The sequence below is a fragment of the Sphaerodactylus townsendi genome, linkage group LG07, assembly GCF_021028975.2.
Source record: "Sphaerodactylus townsendi isolate TG3544 linkage group LG07, MPM_Stown_v2.3, whole genome shotgun sequence".
In the NCBI taxonomy this organism is placed as follows: domain Eukaryota; kingdom Metazoa; phylum Chordata; class Lepidosauria; order Squamata; family Sphaerodactylidae; genus Sphaerodactylus; species Sphaerodactylus townsendi.
Window position 1 is genome coordinate 47,091,093 of NC_059431.1, and position 20,002 is coordinate 47,111,094.

At 55.8% G+C, this 20,002-nt stretch overlaps 1 protein-coding gene across 1 annotated transcript; it reads right to left on the reverse strand.

Moving 5' to 3' along the window:
- Positions 1–96: 96 nt before the first annotated feature.
- SPATA9 (spermatogenesis associated 9) lies at positions 97–18,218 on the reverse strand. The gene is made up of 5 exons (XM_048504359.1): positions 18,088–18,218; positions 17,033–17,121; positions 3,814–4,041; positions 1,214–1,309; positions 97–339 (listed from the first exon to the last, which is right to left on the reverse strand). Exons 1-5 carry the CDS (start codon positions 18,146–18,148, stop codon positions 97–99), a joined length of 717 nt encoding a protein of 238 aa, XP_048360316.1. The 5' UTR covers positions 18,149–18,218.
- Between the last annotated feature and the right edge of the window lie 1,784 nt (positions 18,219–20,002).

The following is a 20,002-nucleotide window of genomic DNA, read 5'->3' on the forward strand; positions in this document are numbered from 1 at the left end:
ATTTGGTTATTAAAGCAAATGTGGAATATCTTTGAATGTCTGCATATTCCCAAAACAGCAGGAATATCAAAGCCAAGTGTACTCTGCAAGGGAATTTTACTGTCCATTTTCTGAATCCAGTGCTGAATGTAGAGTATAGATGCTGCGACTGTTCTTTGATGCCTTAATGGTGCACTTGGAAGGTGCTTGCTGTGTGTCAGAAGATGCAGAGGAACTTGCTGCTTCAGCTGCTCTGGGAATAGCATTTCCATTGATACCATTGCTACTGCCTTCCCTGGATGGCTTTTCTGTTTCAACAATCCTTTTTAATTTTTCCAGTATTTTACAGATGGCGATTGCCTGTGTAACAACAACAGCATATATAGAACACATTTTAGGTCTGATTCTAAGTTTCCTTCAGCTAGTGCAAGGGTCATCCCTGCTCTTGCAGAACATTCCAACCCCCACTCAATCCCCCCCCCCCCGCTTGCTGCAGCTCAAAATGTTGTTCCTCCCCAGGAACTGCATGAAAGGGGAGTTAGGAATCTGAAGTAAGCAGAGACAACAAAAAATTGCCCTCCTTCTGTTCATGGACATCTTCTGGTGGAGCCAAGCCTAAGTGTATATTTTGTGCATTTAAACATCTTCGGACTTTAAATAAGATAACAGTTATTTTAACTCAGGGGATAAATATAATATTTGAGGACGGGAAGCCTAACAGAAGTGGGATCCCTATAACACAGTGATGGCGAACATTTTCAAGACCAAGGGCCCAAACTGCAACCCAAAACCCACTTATTTATCACAAAGTGCCAACACAGCAATTTAACCTGAATCCTGAGGTTTTAGTTTAGAAAAAACAGTTGGCTCCAAGGCATGCATTACAGTAAGCTTGCTGGTGGCTTTGCTTTGAAGCAACAGTGCAATGTTTCAAATGGGTGAATCACGATCCTAGGAGGGTTTAGAAGCAAGCCCCATTGCCAGCAACTGAGCTTACTCCCAGGTAAAGGATTGCACTTTAGTTCTTCCCATGAAAATCAGTGGGGTTTAACAGCACTTAATAGGGTTACCTATACGTTGTGCCCAGCGGCCCAGGTCAGCCTAGATGTGTGTGGGGCAATTTTCCAAACCGCTCCCCATGACGAACTCTGTGCATGCGTGCCCACAGAAAAGGCTCTGAGTGCCACCTCTGATAGGTTCGCCACCAATGCTATAATGGTACTTACTAACTTACCAGATAAATTAGTGCTGCATAAGAAGCACACATTACTCCAGTAAGGGCGGTTTTTGCTGGATAAGAAATGACATCATAAAAGCACAACTTTCTGTCCTGAAGAGAAAATGGTTGTTAGACACTTTCAAACTACAATTCAGTAAACGTTCAATTTTTAAAAAAAGATGCAAGCCAGGGATGGGGAGAATTTCATGCAGAAGTGGCCAGTAATTCTCCAAGCCATGAAGGGCCAAACTTGGCGTTCTGGTTTTTAAAGAGTTGGGTCTGGTTCCCTGTACTCAGCTTGAGTCCCTCACAGCAGCCAAGTGGAAAGGCTTTTAGCAAATAAAGGAAGATCAGTTTAGGCTTAGAACACTGCTGCAAAGAAGAAGAGTACTTGCCTCCCCCCCCCCACCCAATGTTTGTCCCTTGCTGAAGTAGCACTAGTGAGGAGTTATGTGGCAAAAAAGGGGAAATAACTCTCCTCAGCAATGTTTCAGGGTGGTAAAATGTATGGTGGCAGGGAGTTAGGAGCCCTTTCCTCCCCAATGGTGGTGCTGTGAGCCCAAACTGGCTCCCCTTTATTGTATAACAGTCATTACTCATGGCTACTGTATGGCTGGAGGGATTTCACTTTAACCAAGCTGAATATTGGAACATGGACCTAACTCTTTATAAACCCAAATTTCTGGTTTGGCACTAAATGTCACTCTCCACCCCTCCTCCAGCACTGCTGTAAACACTTTCTTATTCTTCCCTTTAAAATAATTGCAACAGCTTCTCCCTCCTTTCTCATTTATGCAAAAGGGGGGGGGGGAGTTCTCATGCAAGCATCTTTGCTTTAAATGAGAAAACGACAGTACTACCACCCTTCTGCATCCACCTTTCCTGCTTCACATGCCTGCACACAGACAGACACAAACATGCTTCAGATGGGAGTGGAGCATGTTATTGACATTCCTACCTTGCATTAGAATTGTCCTTCCAAGGAAAACATTTTCCGCCCCGACGGGGCAAGTTACAATTTGAGATGTCGATGACTTGCTTTATGGAAGCAGCAGAGAAAACATTTCCCTAGCTGAATACTGTAGACCTAATCTGTACTGTTTGTACAAGCTGCCATTTTGTGACTGGCTCCACCCACTGTGGTGCAATTTTGTGACTAATAACTCTTAAGGTGCATGACAAATTTAAGTAGCTCTCAGAAACAAAAATCAGTGTAATATAAGACTTGCTTGTATCATTCCCACTAAAATCATAGGGACTAAAAATGCTTCTTTGGAAAAATCATAACCCAAGGTATCTTGGGCATTATTTCAATAGGACTGAAGGTTATACCCTATGCGCGCTGCATGGTATTGTCCTATTAAACTTACTCGCTAGTAAATTACATAAAATTTGAATGTGTGTGTGTAACCCCCATGCTCAGAATGGGTTGACCCAGAAAGGGGTGGCGACTCAAAGCAGCAGAGGCTGCAGACCTCATGTAGTTTGGAGGAGACAAGGCTACCAGACTCGGACCTTGGTTTGTATAAGCCCTTAACACCTTGTTAAGGTAACTGCAATGTTGTTGGGAACTACTGGGAAGGTGGTAGTTTATTTTTGCTATGTTGTAAATGTTGGAGTTTATTGTTTCAGGGTTTTTTATGTTTGTAATGGGTGAGAGTTCTCCTGGAAACTATCATGCTGAATCCTGTTCATCAAGCCCTTGGAGTCTTCAGGAGCCAACCCACTTGCAAAGAAGAATTGGACTTGGCAGTATCAGTAGACTGTAAATATAAGGACTTGAAAATGCAACCTGAACAGGACCTTGAAGTGTGATGTTAAATGTTGATGTTATATGTTAAGAAAGTAAACCATTTTGTTTTTTTTAAATTTGTTGTTGCAAACAAATTCCAAATTCTGCCCCACAGAACCCACAAGCTGAGGTTACATGTGCACTTGTCAGGATAGTCTGAATCCCCATGTCTAAACTGTCTACACTTTATAGACGCTGCTGTTTAAGCTACTCATTATTGTTTTGATCCAGAATCTTGAATACAGGCTTTCCGTTGCGCATAGCATTCTCCAGAGACTATAGTTACTTTCTATACCTTCCTCGAAAAACAAGAAATACAAAGAAGAAGTGAGTGAGTGAAACTCTTTGTATATTGCTTAGTGGTGAATTCAAGGTCTTATATTAATTTTTTGCTCCAAAAGATGTGTTAGGGCTTATTTTCAGGGGATGTATTATTTTTTTCCATGATTTTGCGCCTCCCACGTGACCAGATCAGCTGCGCCAGGGAATCTGTAACTAGGGCTTATTTTTGGAGTAGTGCTTATATTTCATGCATCCTCCAAAAATCCCGAAAAATCATGCTAGGGCTCATTTTCGGGGTAGGTCTTATTTTCGGGGAAACGGTTTTGGAGATGGGGGAGGGGAGAACTGGGACAAAGGCAAAGTGGAAGAAGCCGATGAGAATGGCATTTGGCTGGAGTTGCTGTCATATTTCATGACTAGGGAGCCTTTGAACTGTCGACGAGAGATGGTTTGAGTAAATGGGTGAATGTGTGTCTGGAATGTACTCATAACTGGGCATAGTTAAAAAATATGAGATACAGCAATCAGATTCTCTACTCACCTTCATTTTATACATAGGCTGTTTGGGAGCGTTTATATTTTTCAAGAGACGGCTTGAAATCATATTTAGCTCTGCAAAATTTTTAGCAAGTCGTGGCTGCAAAAGTTTAGCCATTGACTTTGAAGATCGGGATAGTTTATTTAGCCCATTAATGATGGCTGTTCCATGAGCTGAAGAGAATACCTTGGCCACCCCAGACTCAGACTCCTGCACAACAGCCTCTGCTTGCTGAAATAAAAGCAAACAATAAGTAATAAGTCTATGAAAGGTTTAGAACAAAGAAAGCCAACAAAGCATTAAAGATTGCTAATGTGTAGCTTATGGAGTCTTATAGAATCCAAGATTTCACTAAGCATGTGTATGGGGAGTGGTAGGGGCAATTTTCTAATCCTCATGCTCAAAGAAATCTTTGAAATATTTCCACTAGTTCGGAAGTCTCTCTGCCCTGGATGGCCCAGGTTAGTCTCATTTCATTAGATCTTGGAAATTAAGTAGGGTCAGTCCTGATTAGCCTTTGGTTGGGAAAGGAAGTTCCTATGAAGAAGAAAGCCATGGCAAACTACCTCTGTTAGTCTCTTGCAGTAAGTCAGCTGTGACTTGATGACACTTTACATATACGCAGAGTGCTGACATATTTCCATAGAAGCCCATCCCTGTTTTAGAATGCAGGGAAATGGGAATCTGAAGCTGGGACTCTAGAAAAAGAATGCTATTGTTTAAAATGCAAATTTTAAAGGTAACAAGAAATGGAAGTAAATCACATAAAACACAGGATATTGTGTACTCCAGACTTCAAATGCAATGAATGTGACATTCCTAAAATTTATCTGTGATCTTGCCAAATCTTGTTCACTGCAGTGAAGTACTTGCCATATCAAGAGCATCATTATATAATGGTATATTTGCAGTGGCGTTCCTGCCTAGGGACAGGGGGTACCCTATGTCCCCGGGCGCCCCCATTTGGTCACGTGGGGGGGTGCCAACATTTTAGGGTCGTTTTGTGCTTTTTAAATGTTTAAAGTGTTTTTTCACGTTCCGGCCTGCAGGGGGCGCACTTTTAAGGCTAGTGGCACCAAAATTTCAGGGTACCATCCAGAGACTGTCCTGATGATACCACCCACATTTGGTGATGTTTGGTTCAGGGGCAGCAAAGTTATGGACCCCCAAAGAGGGTGACCCCATTCCCATTGTTTTCAATGGGAGCTAACCTGAGAGTGGGGCTACCCATTTGAGGGACCATAACTTTGGTCCCCCTGAACATAACTTCACCAAACTTGGGTGGCATCATAAGAATAGTTAACAGATGATACCCTGAAAATTTGGTGACACTAGCTTTAAAAATATACCCCTTCCAGGCACCCCAAGAAATTTGCGCAAGATTCGTTGTTTTGCAGTGACTTTGCTCCATTGTAGCCAATGGGGAATTTCTGAGTGTGTAGGCAGGCTGCACATTTTTGAAGATAGAGGCACCAGACTTTCAGGGTGGCTCCAGGAGGGCCTCCTGGTAATAGCATCCAGGTTTAGAGACCTTTGCTTCTGGGGGTTCAATTTTATGTGCCCCCAAAAGACTTATTTTGTTTCCCTGTTCCTGCATATGAAAGCCTATGGGCTAAGTTCTCTCAGAACTCTCTCAACTCCCCCCCCCCCCCACTCCAGAAGCAAAGCTCACCACGCTTGGATGCTATTACTCAAGGCCTATTGGAGCCACCTTGAAAGTCTGGCGCCTCTATCTTCAAAAATGTGCAGCCTGCCTCAGAAATTCCTCATTAGCTACAATGGAGCAAAGTCACTTCAAAACAAAGAATCTTGGGCAAATGTCTTGGGGTGCCTGAAAGGGATGTATTTTTAAAGCTAGTGACACCAAATTTTCAGGGTATCATCTGTTAGCTATTCTTATGATGCCTCCCAAGTTTGGTGAAGTTATGTTCAGGGGACCAAAGTTATGGTCCCTCAAATGGGTGGCGCCCATCTCAGGGTTGCTTACCATCCCCACTTTGGGGATGGGGGCATTCCATTTGGGTGTCCATAACTTTGCTGCCCTTGATCCAAACATCGCCAAACTCGGGTGGTATCATCAGGGCAGTCTCTGGATGATGCCCTGAAATCATGGCGCCGCTAGTTTTAAAATGAGCTTGCAGGACAAAAAAACACCAAAAATACCCCCAAAAAAACCCAAATACCTTGCATTCACATTTGTTCATATTTGGGCAGGACATAAATGGGCAATTTTTGTCCGAATGTGCCCAAATTATTCCATCTGAATCAGCTATTTGTTTCATTTGAATCTCCAACCCTCAAAAGTGATGCTGTTTCAGGGTGGGGGTAAATCCACCCAAACAGCATCACTGTCAATTTTGTTTTAACCGGGGACCCCAGATTCTCCCCTTTAGGGTGGATTTAAAGAAGAATCTAGGCTCCCTAGTTTAAACACCATTGAAAGTGATGCTGTTTGTGGGTGGATTCAACTGGAGGTGTTTTGTGAGAGATGATGCTGACATTTGTTTGGTAAATGTTTTGCTGGGGGTGATTTGTGAGAGATTTACATGCTTAATACCCACTTGCACTGGCTTGGAGTTGTTTCTCAGGTTAACAACCTACCTCATAGGGTTGTTGTGATTAGGAAATTAGGAAAAGAGTTGGTGGGGAGAGAGCCATGTATGTTTTGACGGGAGGGGGAGGTGTTTTGTGAGCTGGTACAAAAAATCATTGTTTGGTCATGGTGGGGGAGGGTGGCAGCCCATACGCCGGGCGGGGAGGGGGGCGCCAAACTCAGGTTTTGTCCCCGGGCGCCAGTTTGCCTAGGTACGCCCCTGCTTCCCCTTCCCTGTTTCATACAGATCCACGTCTTTCTTTCTTACATGTACTGCCTCTACAATCATAAAATAGCAATAAATACCACAGCTCATGCCTGTTTCATCTTGGGTTCCTAATTGAAGGAAAGTACAAAAAGCATACAGGAATACCCAAAACAGTTTCCAAATGTACACAGGGACAAATGTCTTCAAAATATTCACACTTTATCAGTGTCCAAGAGCAAATTAAAATAAAAAAACTCCACCTCACTTCTTTTCAGCATAATAACAATCCTGGGGCAGGACATTTTCTGGGAAAGGGAGACTGCTTAGATGGTGTTGACAGCTATAGGTTATAGTATTTAGTCATAATTCTTCCAGGAAATGTCCTGTAGTAAGAAATTATGTAAAGACCTGCAAACTGGAAACTATTTGCAGATCACATGGAGCAGGCTTTTATGGCATGACAAAACCCCAGATCACGGTTACATGTTCACGATTGCCACCTGCTGGCAGGATATGTACTAACTGTCTATTGACATTCATAACTATAGACAAGGGCTACACTTTAATCCTCAGCTATAAACTACGTACAGTATTCATTCCACTCTGTGCAGAAATCATGTGAAGAAAAGTTACTAAGCTCCGCTTTCAATATTGTTTCAAGATTTATATTCCATCCAGAAGGTAGCTGGTTCAATCCCAAGCTTCTTCAGTGAATGTGAATTCAGGCAGCAGGATTCAGGAAGACCAATGCATGAAACATTGGAGACCAGGGATGCTTTCAAAATTCTCCTCAACCAAACATCTCCCTGCATTTTTGGTCTTCTTCCCAAAGTGGAATTAAGGCTGCCAACCTCCGGATCAGCCTGCAGTTCTCCCAGAATTACGATTGATCTCTAGATTGCACCGGTCAGTTCCCTGGGCAGGAATGTCGCTTTGGTGAATGGATTCTATGGAAATACATCCCCACTGAGTTCCTTCTCCTCTCCAAATGACCCCTCCCCAGGAACCACACCCAAATCTTCAAACCCAGAACTGGCAACCCTGTGTGGAACTGATGCATAAGGACTTCTTTATTCTAAATCCTATACAGAGTCATGTACATGTACAGTTAGCCACAGACTTCAGTTTATTCACATCTCCTACCCTCCCTCCTTAATGATATATAAATGAACATGGATAAAACAATGCAAAATATCAGGGGGAATTGGTCATTCTTCTACTTGGATTTCAGTTTCTTTGCACATTGCAAGCAGGATCCTCGAAACTTGGAGGGGGGATATACAATTTTGTTTTGAACTTTCAAAAGATTGTACATACATGCTCACATATTACTTCCCCATGTTTCAGTCCTAATTGTGAGAAAACTGTTGGGCTAACTTTGTCCATATTGCCAAAGTCTTTGGTCCAGATTGCAAATACTTAACTAAGTGTTTGGTGGTCTAGATTGTTGCTACTTCATAATGGCTGTCTCCCTGATCCTTCCCTATTTACCCACCTAATTCACCAGACAGACAAAAAAAGCCCCACAGCTTTCAACAGATGTGATTTCAACGAGGATGGCCAAACTGCTTATCTTGTCTGTTTGGGGTTCTTTCCCATTTTACCTTCCTGTATAATTCATGGTGATTGCCGCTAATGAATACTTCTGATTGTGCAGGTACAAAATCAGCACACACACACAATTATGCAGTTAGTTTTAAAAGATGCATAACCTGCCGATGATGCCCTTGGGGCATGCATAAACCAAGCAAGTCAGTAAACTGCAAGTGTGCAACAGCAGCCGCTACCCAGCCATCTGCCGTGCGGAATGCTGCCACTGCAGCAAGGTTAAAATACTTAAAACAATTTTGAGACTGCAGCAAATAATCTTGATGATCATAAATGACATGAGTCAGCACAAAATGGACATTGTAAAGCAAGGAAGTCTGAATGTCAATCACACATGTTTACAACATTCATAGTATCCCTGAACTATTTTTCTGGAGTCTTTCCCCAGTTTTTAGGAATGTGTTTGCACAGTGGTAAAACACACACACACACACACACACACACACACACACACACACACACAAAGAATCTTCATCTTCAGCCCCTTTAAGTCTTCTTACATGAGAGAAAGAGGGAATATAAATCCAAACTCTTCTTCATGTAGTCATACATAAAGCATAATCACATGATTGTTTTTTGGCCAGGTTGGTTAGCTATCAGAGTCTTAAATACATAGGCCTGGGAGTCAGAGCTTTACCCTTTGTAACACCACAGATATAAGTAAGCTGAAGAATCCAGACTTGAGGAGATCCCCAGCAGCACTCCAAGTGGCCACTTCAGGAACTACACATGGGCTAGCCCATCAAGGGCATGTGCCATGGGAGCCAGTTGGAGCACAGCTGTTAGAGCATATGCAAGCTCTGCCTTTGACTTAGGTCGTCTTTTCTAGAGAAGAGATCCAGCTCCACAATGCCTATTTGGATTCATTGCTTATTTTTTACCCCCGTGTATGTCCCTGGTCCCCTAGATTAGCTGCTGCTGAACTGAACTAGATCCCTTGTCTGACTGCAATGGAATCCTTGCCTCAGCCTTAGCAGATCCAGTTTCCTGCCCCACAAGCTGAGTTTTACATGTTCTTTTCTCACATGAGCTGATAAATTTTATCAATGCAGATGTGTGCATTTGTGGGGGAGACACAAATACATTGAAAACTGTGGCAAACTGAATGTTTGGCCCAGGCCTCATCTGTGACAGGCAGTTTGGCTGCCACACTCTATCACTACAGTAGAGCTAGCTAAAAGTGTGGACTGCCACAGGTGGGTGGTAGGCAGTCATAAAGTCACCAGTTAGGATTTCCAGGTCTGTCCAGGCAATCATCAGGAGATGTGAAATGGGAAAGGGACATAGTGGGCCATCAGCAGTGGCATGATGTCACATCCAGGGAACCCCCCAGAAGTGATATCACACCCCTTGGAATTGCTGGAAAATCTATCATAAAAATCTAGAGTTTCTGACACTTTCTGAAAAGGCCAGATGTCCCTTCTAGGAAAAATCCAAAAGTGACATCAGTCTTTTTTTAGGAATTGCTAAAAATGCTACAGTACTACTACCAAGTTTCTGGTGAGTTGTAGAGAATGGTGGTATAACTTCTGGATTTTCCCTAGAAATTGGCTTGTCAGACCCCTGCCATAGGAAGAGGATCTCCTATATTGGGGGGCCTCCCCCTTTTGCTGTTCAGCTAGCCAATGGGGGATTTACTAGCAGCAAAATGAAACCTAGGTCTCTAACACTGGTGATGCATCAATATCACTTCCAGAGGTGACCAGAAGTGACCTTATGACTGTCATCAGCAATGTGGGGACACTGGTATTTGGGCAAAACCACAATAGTAAAATTGGCGTCATCCACAGATTTTCTGCTCAAACACCACAGCAGCACCACAGCATCACAGCATCTGGTGTATGCTGGAAGTGTCATCAACACATTGCCAGAATCAGAGGCCTAGACCTCAGTTTGCTGCCAGTAAGTTCTCCCCAACCCATTCCCAGGTGGTTGGCAGGGGTATCCGAACCAGAAGTGACATCATGCCATAGGCCCTGTGGCCAATTTAATTTTTTCCCCAACAACCACTTAAAGCATCAGTGGAAAATGAGAGCTGGCTATGGGAGATTCCCCACTCCCACCACAGTCTGGCAACCCTAAACTAGCAGGTTATAAAGGAGTTCTTTACAACTGTGGCATGGGCCTCCAAAACAGTGGGTAACTACCTGGCAGCTGTGGGATTGGGGGCAGGGTGGGGCAGGGCTTACAGAAGGCCACAGAGGTGACTGAAATCGGCACTGTTCTCTAACAGGGCTCAGGCCTCTCATGAGATGGCACAGACTCTCAACAAGCTTGTGTGGCTTCTAGGGTTGGAGATTCGGACAGTCCGAATCTGGATTTTTACCGAATCTGCACTGATTCGGACAGATTCGGACGAGCAGGGGCCGAATCTGAGCTGGCCGAATCCCATGGATTCGGATCACCAGCCGAATTGCGTTTTTATTTTTTGGTGTTTTTTCACATTTTGGCCTGCAGGGGGCGCATTTTTAAACATATCGGCACCACAATTTCAGGGTATCATCAGGAAACTGTCCTGATGATACCCTCCAGGTTTGGTGCAGTTTGGTTTAGGGGGGCCAAAGTTATGGACCACCAAAGGGGTGTCCCTATCCCCCATTCTTTCCAATGGGAACTAAGGAGATGAGGCTACCCTTTTGAGGGTCCATAACTTTGGCCCCCCTGAACCAAACTGCACCAAACTTGGAGGGCATCATCAGGACAGTCTCCTGATGATACACTGAAATATTGGTACCAATACATCTACAAATGCACCCCCTGCAGACACCCCCAGAAATTTGCACAAGATTCTTTGTTCTGCAGTGACTTAGCTGCATTGCTGTCAATAGGGAATTTCTGATAGAGGGCTGTGGAGTGCACATTTTTCATGGTAAACCCACAAAACTTTCAGGGTATCTTCAGGAGATCCCCCCCCCCCCCACCCCCCCCCCCCCCCACCCCCCCCCCCCCCCACCCCCCCCCCCCCCCACCCCCCCCCCCCCCCACCCCCCCCCCCCCCCACCCCCCCCCCCCCCCACCCCCCCCCCCCCCCACCCCCCCCCCCCCCCACCCCCCCCCCCCCCCACCCCCCCCCCCCCCCACCCCCCCCCCCCCCCACCCCCCCCCCCCCCCACCCCCCCCCCCCCCCACCCCCCCCCCCCCCCACCCCCCCCCCCCCCCACCCCCCCCCCCCCCCACCCCCCCCCCCCCCCACCCCCCCCCCCCCCCACCCCCCCCCCCCCCCACCCCCCCCCCCCCCCACCCCCCCCCCCCCCCACCCCCCCCCCCCCCCACCCCCCCCCCCCCCCACCCCCCCCCCCCCCCACCCCCCCCCCCCCCCACCCCCCCCCCCCCCCACCCCCCCCCCCCCCCACCCCCCCCCCCCCCCACCCCCCCCCCCCCCCACCCCCCCCCCCCCCCACCCCCCCCCCCCCCCACCCCCCCCCCCCCCCACCCCCCCCCCCCCCCACCCCCCCCCCCCCCCACCCCCCCCCCCCCCCACCCCCCCCCCCCCCCACCCCCCCCCCCCCCCACCCCCCCCCCCCCCCACCCCCCCCCCCCCCCACCCCCCCCCCCCCCCACCCCCCCCCCCCCCCACCCCCCCCCCCCCCCACCCCCCCCCCCCCCCACCCCCCCCCCCCCCCACCCCCCCCCCCCCCCACCCCCCCCCCCCCCCACCCCCCCCCCCCCCCACCCCCCCCCCCCCCCACCCCCCCCCCCCCCCACCCCCCCCCCCCCCCACCCCCCCCCCCCCCCACCCCCCCCCCCCCCCACCCCCCCCCCCCCCCACCCCCCCCCCCCCCCACCCCCCCCCCCCCCCACCCCCCCCCCCCCCCACCCCCCCCCCCCCCCACCCCCCCCCCCCCCCACCCCCCCCCCCCCCCACCCCCCCCCCCCCCCACCCCCCCCCCCCCCCACCCCCCCCCCCCCCCACCCCCCCCCCCCCCCACCCCCCCCCCCCCCCACCCCCCCCCCCCCCCACCCCCCCCCCCCCCCACCCCCCCCCCCCCCCACCCCCCCCCCCCCCCACCCCCCCCCCCCCCCACCCCCCCCCCCCCCCACCCCCCCCCCCCCCCACCCCCCCCCCCCCCCACCCCCCCCCCCCCCCACCCCCCCCCCCCCCCACCCCCCCCCCCCCCCACCCCCCCCCCCCCCCACCCCCCCCCCCCCCCACCCCCCCCCCCCCCCACCCCCCCCCCCCCCCACCCCCCCCCCCCCCCACCCCCCCCCCCCCCCACCCCCCCCCCCCCCCACCCCCCCCCCCCCCCACCCCCCCCCCCCCCCACCCCCCCCCCCCCCCACCCCCCCCCCCCCCCACCCCCCCCCCCCCCCACCCCCCCCCCCCCCCACCCCCCCCCCCCCCCACCCCCCCCCCCCCCCACCCCCCCCCCCCCCCACCCCCCCCCCCCCCCACCCCCCCCCCCCCCCACCCCCCCCCCCCCCCACCCCCCCCCCCCCCCACCCCCCCCCCCCCCCACCCCCCCCCCCCCCCACCCCCCCCCCCCCCCACCCCCCCCCCCCCCCACCCCCCCCCCCCCCCACCCCCCCCCCCCCCCACCCCCCCCCCCCCCCACCCCCCCCCCCCCCCACCCCCCCCCCCCCCCACCCCCCCCCCCCCCCACCCCCCCCCCCCCCCACCCCCCCCCCCCCCCACCCCCCCCCCCCCCCACCCCCCCCCCCCCCCACCCCCCCCCCCCCCCACCCCCCCCCCCCCCCACCCCCCCCCCCCCCCACCCCCCCCCCCCCCCACCCCCCCCCCCCCCCACCCCCCCCCCCCCCCACCCCCCCCCCCCCCCACCCCCCCCCCCCCCCACCCCCCCCCCCCCCCACCCCCCCCCCCCCCCACCCCCCCCCCCCCCCACCCCCCCCCCCCCCCACCCCCCCCCCCCCCCACCCCCCCCCCCCCCCACCCCCCCCCCCCCCCACCCCCCCCCCCCCCCACCCCCCCCCCCCCCCACCCCCCCCCCCCCCCACCCCCCCCCCCCCCCACCCCCCCCCCCCCCCACCCCCCCCCCCCCCCACCCCCCCCCCCCCCCACCCCCCCCCCCCCCCACCCCCCCCCCCCCCCACCCCCCCCCCCCCCCACCCCCCCCCCCCCCCACCCCCCCCCCCCCCCACCCCCCCCCCCCCCCACCCCCCCCCCCCCCCACCCCCCCCCCCCCCCACCCCCCCCCCCCCCCACCCCCCCCCCCCCCCACCCCCCCCCCCCCCCACCCCCCCCCCCCCCCACCCCCCCCCCCCCCCACCCCCCCCCCCCCCCACCCCCCCCCCCCCCCACCCCCCCCCCCCCCCACCCCCCCCCCCCCCCACCCCCCCCCCCCCCCACCCCCCCCCCCCCCCACCCCCCCCCCCCCCCACCCCCCCCCCCCCCCACCCCCCCCCCCCCCCACCCCCCCCCCCCCCCACCCCCCCCCCCCCCCACCCCCCCCCCCCCCCACCCCCCCCCCCCCCCACCCCCCCCCCCCCCCACCCCCCCCCCCCCCCACCCCCCCCCCCCCCCACCCCCCCCCCCCCCCACCCCCCCCCCCCCCCACCCCCCCCCCCCCCCACCCCCCCCCCCCCCCACCCCCCCCCCCCCCCACCCCCCCCCCCCCCCACCCCCCCCCCCCCCCACCCCCCCCCCCCCCCACCCCCCCCCCCCCCCACCCCCCCCCCCCCCCACCCCCCCCCCCCCCCACCCCCCCCCCCCCCCACCCCCCCCCCCCCCCACCCCCCCCCCCCCCCACCCCCCCCCCCCCCCACCCCCCCCCCCCCCCACCCCCCCCCCCCCCCACCCCCCCCCCCCCCCACCCCCCCCCCCCCCCACCCCCCCCCCCCCCCACCCCCCCCCCCCCCCACCCCCCCCCCCCCCCACCCCCCCCCCCCCCCACCCCCCCCCCCCCCCACCCCCCCCCCCCCCCACCCCCCCCCCCCCCCACCCCCCCCCCCCCCCACCCCCCCCCCCCCCCACCCCCCCCCCCCCCCACCCCCCCCCCCCCCCACCCCCCCCCCCCCCCACCCCCCCCCCCCCCCACCCCCCCCCCCCCCCACCCCCCCCCCCCCCCACCCCCCCCCCCCCCCACCCCCCCCCCCCCCCACCCCCCCCCCCCCCCACCCCCCCCCCCCCCCACCCCCCCCCCCCCCCACCCCCCCCCCCCCCCACCCCCCCCCCCCCCCACCCCCCCCCCCCCCCACCCCCCCCCCCCCCCACCCCCCCCCCCCCCCACCCCCCCCCCCCCCCACCCCCCCCCCCCCCCACCCCCCCCCCCCCCCACCCCCCCCCCCCCCCACCCCCCCCCCCCCCCACCCCCCCCCCCCCCCACCCCCCCCCCCCCCCACCCCCCCCCCCCCCCACCCCCCCCCCCCCCCACCCCCCCCCCCCCCCACCCCCCCCCCCCCCCACCCCCCCCCCCCCCCACCCCCCCCCCCCCCCACCCCCCCCCCCCCCCACCCCCCCCCCCCCCCACCCCCCCCCCCCCCCACCCCCCCCCCCCCCCACCCCCCCCCCCCCCCACCCCCCCCCCCCCCCACCCCCCCCCCCCCCCACCCCCCCCCCCCCCCACCCCCCCCCCCCCCCACCCCCCCCCCCCCCCACCCCCCCCCCCCCCCACCCCCCCCCCCCCCCACCCCCCCCCCCCCCCACCCCCCCCCCCCCCCACCCCCCCCCCCCCCCACCCCCCCCCCCCCCCACCCCCCCCCCCCCCCACCCCCCCCCCCCCCCACCCCCCCCCCCCCCCACCCCCCCCCCCCCCCACCCCCCCCCCCCCCCACCCCCCCCCCCCCCCACCCCCCCCCCCCCCCACCCCCCCCCCCCCCCACCCCCCCCCCCCCCCACCCCCCCCCCCCCCCACCCCCCCCCCCCCCCACCCCCCCCCCCCCCCACCCCCCCCCCCCCCCACCCCCCCCCCCCCCCACCCCCCCCCCCCCCCACCCCCCCCCCCCCCCACCCCCCCCCCCCCCCACCCCCCCCCCCCCCCACCCCCCCCCCCCCCCACCCCCCCCCCCCCCCACCCCCCCCCCCCCCCACCCCCCCCCCCCCCCACCCCCCCCCCCCCCCACCCCCCCCCCCCCCCACCCCCCCCCCCCCCCACCCCCCCCCCCCCCCACCCCCCCCCCCCCCCACCCCCCCCCCCCCCCACCCCCCCCCCCCCCCACCCCCCCCCCCCCCCACCCCCCCCCCCCCCCACCCCCCCCCCCCCCCACCCCCCCCCCCCCCCACCCCCCCCCCCCCCCACCCCCCCCCCCCCCCACCCCCCCCCCCCCCCACCCCCCCCCCCCCCCACCCCCCCCCCCCCCCACCCCCCCCCCCCCCCACCCCCCCCCCCCCCCACCCCCCCCCCCCCCCACCCCCCCCCCCCCCCACCCCCCCCCCCCCCCACCCCCCCCCCCCCCCACCCCCCCCCCCCCCCACCCCCCCCCCCCCCCACCCCCCCCCCCCCCCACCCCCCCCCCCCCCCACCCCCCCCCCCCCCCACCCCCCCCCCCCCCCACCCCCCCCCCCCCCCACCCCCCCCCCCCCCCACCCCCCCCCCCCCCCACCCCCCCCCCCCCCCACCCCCCCCCCCCCCCACCCCCCCCCCCCCCCACCCCCCCCCCCCCCCACCCCCCCCCCCCCCCACCCCCCCCCCCCCCCACCCCCCCCCCCCCCCACCCCCCCCCCCCCCCACCCCCCCCCCCCCCCACCCCCCCCCCCCCCCACCCCCCCCCCCCCCCACCCCCCCCCCCCCCCCCCCCCCCCCCCCCCCACCCCCCCCCCCCCCCACCCCCCCCCCCCCCCACCCCCCCCCCCCCCCACCCACCCCCACCCCCCCCCCCCCCACGCCCCCACCCCCCCCCCCCCCCCCCCCCCCCCCCCCCCACCCCCCCCCCCCCCCACCCCCCCCCCCCCCCCCACCCCCCCCCCCCACCCCCCCCCCCCCCCCCCCCCACCCCCCCACCCCCCCCCATCGGAGGACAGCGTGGGCGGGGCTTCGACGGCCAGCAGGCCGACGACGGGGACAAGGTGAGTGGGACGGGGAGGGGAAACAGCGTGTTCCCGGCGGTGCTGTTTGCACCGCGCCACCGGGAACACGCTGTCTGGGGAAAAACAACCCTTTAAAGGGTTGTTTTTCAGGGCGGCCTGACGCCGCCCTGGGGGAGGGGGAGCGACGCCAGGTCGGCGCTGCTGCTTAGCAGCAGCGCTGCCTGTGCGAATGGCTCCCTGGGGACGGCGTTTATCCCGTCCCCAGGGCGCCATTTAAGGGCCGTGCGGAAATGGCCTTAGAGACCTAACTCCTAGTTACATATCCTCTTGTGTAATGGAGTGCCAGTGGCTGTTTTTTTGTAGAGAAAAGCAGTGTGGGTAGTGAAAAAGAGGGAACATTTATAGTAGGTCTATAGCAACTTCATGGAGTGATTTAGATAGAGGAAATGACATGAGAGAAAAAGAAATGAACTCCCTTCCTTAACACCTCTTGCTAAAATGCTATCTTGACTCAAGGGCACATGGAGAGGAACTGAACTCAGTATATATCGCTTCTTAGCCCTTTTGGCTAAGGCAACATATGTGTGAGCTCAGTATACTGAAGTCCACTGCAGCTTATTAGCACATCTGAACACTGAAGAAAAACCTGTGGGGAGCCAAAGTAAATTATACACTCGTGGTTCAAGAGAAAGTTGTCCGCCATGTTATTTGTTATAGAACTGTAAGTACATTTCCCTTCCAGAATAATTGTTTTGGAACATTTTGTATATAATAAAACACGAAGCAGACGATTTGCTGACTCAAGAGCAGATACACAATATTTGCAGCAGATCATATTAAACAACAATTGAAACCAAACATTCAAAGAAGAAGCGAAATATAAACACATTACCTGGTTTGAACTTGTCAGTCTCAATAAGTTTGGGAATTCATCCCTAATCTCATCTATAATTTCCAGGAAGGCTCTCTGTATTATCTCGGCTGAATTGAAAAACAGTAGTTAAAAGAATAAAGCCCTTATCTTCACAATCAGACATCATGTGCAAATATTGTTGAAACTTGTAAGATTTGGGAAGGGCTAAATTTATTTATGCCATTTAAAGCAGAGTTACAAATCCTTCTTAGCCCACTGATTTCAGTGCACTCAGAAGAATATAACTCTGCTTTGGATTGTTCTTTTCATTTAAGGCAAAAGGGTGTGGGATGCTTATCAGCTAGTATTTGACTGATCATCGTGTTGTATTATGTAACCAGAATCAGGGGCAGAAGAGCCAGCAAACTCCAGATTCTAGCCTATGATGCACCACATTCAAACCATAATGGGCCAGATGCTGCTGTAACTATGCAACTGTTCACAAGATTCTGTTCTGGCTCTTCTCTTTATTCTCCAGATTCAATTCTGACTCACTCATCAGATTCTGCCCAGGATCTGCATGTTTGGCCTCCAAGCCCTTTCTCAGAGGCTTGTACTCTTTTATGGCAATTCCACAAAAGGTGAAGGGTCCCCCTTAACCCTAGGAAGTCAACCTTTTCTCCTTGTTATTCTATGGGAAGAATTAAAAGCAATTTACAGTGCTGCCCGATAAAACTCTGGAGTTGGGGAAGTGCTTCATTCTTCGTTGGGATGAAAGAGATGTATCTATTTTGAGAGTGACCTATCATTCTCAATGTATAGAGATAGGTGGTCCATACTAGCTTCTGACCATGACCTTTAGAAGACACATTTACTCTCTATAACCCTGGAGCTAAGGTAGCTCTTCCGAACTGAGAGATATTTAAAGGCACATTTTTCTCACTCAGGGGTGTGTGTTTGTCCATGTGCATGTATTTAATGAACCCTGCTTTTTTGTTGTTGAAGAAGTGGGCCTAAGCAAAACAAACTTCTTTGAATCCAGGATTTATTAATCCATTTCTGATTTGGAGGTTCAAACTGACTGAGATCCATACCTTGTCCTGCAAACTTCCTGACCAGCTCTCCACATATCCAGCCAATTGGCCTGAGAGCCATTTTTAATGGTGCACTGCTTTTGCCTTGCACTCCTTTAAATCAATGTGTGTTGTGTCCTAACCAACTGATCTTTCAGGCTACAAATGACTGCATCCCACACATACTGACATCTCTATATCCAGTGTAAGAAACCTTTGTGATGCCATAATATGCCCCTTAGGTAAAGCCCTACTTGCCTGACACATCATGTCATGCATGCTCCCCAAACTGCCTCTTTAAAATGATTGTTCATAAAAATGTGTGATATCTTTAGTGCTGTGAGTTTCAACAAGCAGGACTCTCACATTGATGATTCCAGAATGGTGAAATGTGTGAATTTATGAGACTCTTCAAATACCACCGAGGAAAATAAAAGACAGCAGGGGGCAGGGAAAATGCAAGTATGGCTTTGTTGTGTCTTATAGATGTTCTAGTAGCAGCCTGTTAGTCCAGCCTAGCACAATCTAATTGGAACTTGGAAATTAAGCATAGTTAGCACTGGGATAGGAGACCAAGGAATACTGAGGCTGATATGCAGAGGAAGGCAGTGACAACCCACCTCTTTCATATTTTTGCCTTGAAATCCCCATGATCCTGGGATCAACCGTGAGAAGGTTGCAACTTGATGGCACACTATTATATTATTAAATAGATGTTACAGATTATTCCCCCCCAAATTGGTTTCCAAGTTACCTCATATTCCCAGTGGTTTGCTTCCAAGTAAACAAAGAATTCCAAACCCAAAATTCTTCATCACCAGAGTGCACTAATAGGTGCAGGTGTGTGTGGTTAGATTCATTCCAAGAATACCATACCCTTCCTGAAATCTGCTTTCTGAAGCATGTGTGCTACCTTTGAATGTGTGCTACCTTTGAAACCTTCTCCTACTTAAAGTGGCTTCATTGAAAACAGTGGGTTTAAGTAAGCCAACATAATGATGGATTATCCTTTAATAGTTGAGAACTTTACATTCTGTTTCAAATATTACAAATCATTTCTGTAACACAGGGATATGAGAACTGTTGAAGATACACTTTTGCCACATATCACTGGAAACCTCAATTTAATTTAATTGAAACACTCATGTTATCATCTTATTGAAGTCAATTGGATAAATATGGCTTTAATCCAAGTATTTCTAATTACCCTCACTATAGGTGAAGTAGTCATATGGCATTTAGTCATTTATCCAGGCTCCCTGGCTATTGTGCTTAATTATAAAATATAGCTTCCATATGGAAAGCTGCTATGTGATGATCCTCCCTTGATGTAGCAAACAGGTCCTCTGTCTGGCAGAATTCTAATTTTCAGTGCTGGACACACATGGCTGCATGGAATCTGTTGGTTTACCAATCAGCGTGCTTGGCAGTCTCCCTATTTGAGCTGTCAGAAGTGAACTTGTACCTGATGTTGGATCCTCTTGGCTTTGGAGGTTGGAGTCTTTGACATAGTTGCTAAACCTTCCCTGAAAAGGAAGCTCAGAGTTTATGGCTTTCTTGAAAATCTTGGAACCATCTCCAGTTGTTTTCAATTCTAGTATGGTAGACCATAAACTTGAGTTAATATTCTCTGCTGGATAGGATAATGCTAATCTGAGGTGTGGATTTATAACTGTTTCCTTCTTGTGGATAAATCACTCCCTAGTGGGGAGCAGCTGCTGTCTGAAGAACCTATGTTGGGCTCCAAGGAATGACTATGCTGTCTCGCTGGCTGGAGTTGACTTTGGGGCTAGAAAGACATGTGCTGTAATTTCTGCTACCATGTGGATTGCACTTGTGATTTCACCAGTTCATCTACACTTTGGACTCCTGATTAATAGCATTTTGATAAAGAGGAGCGAAAACTTGGGTCCCAGAGGTCATGAAGATATGAGAG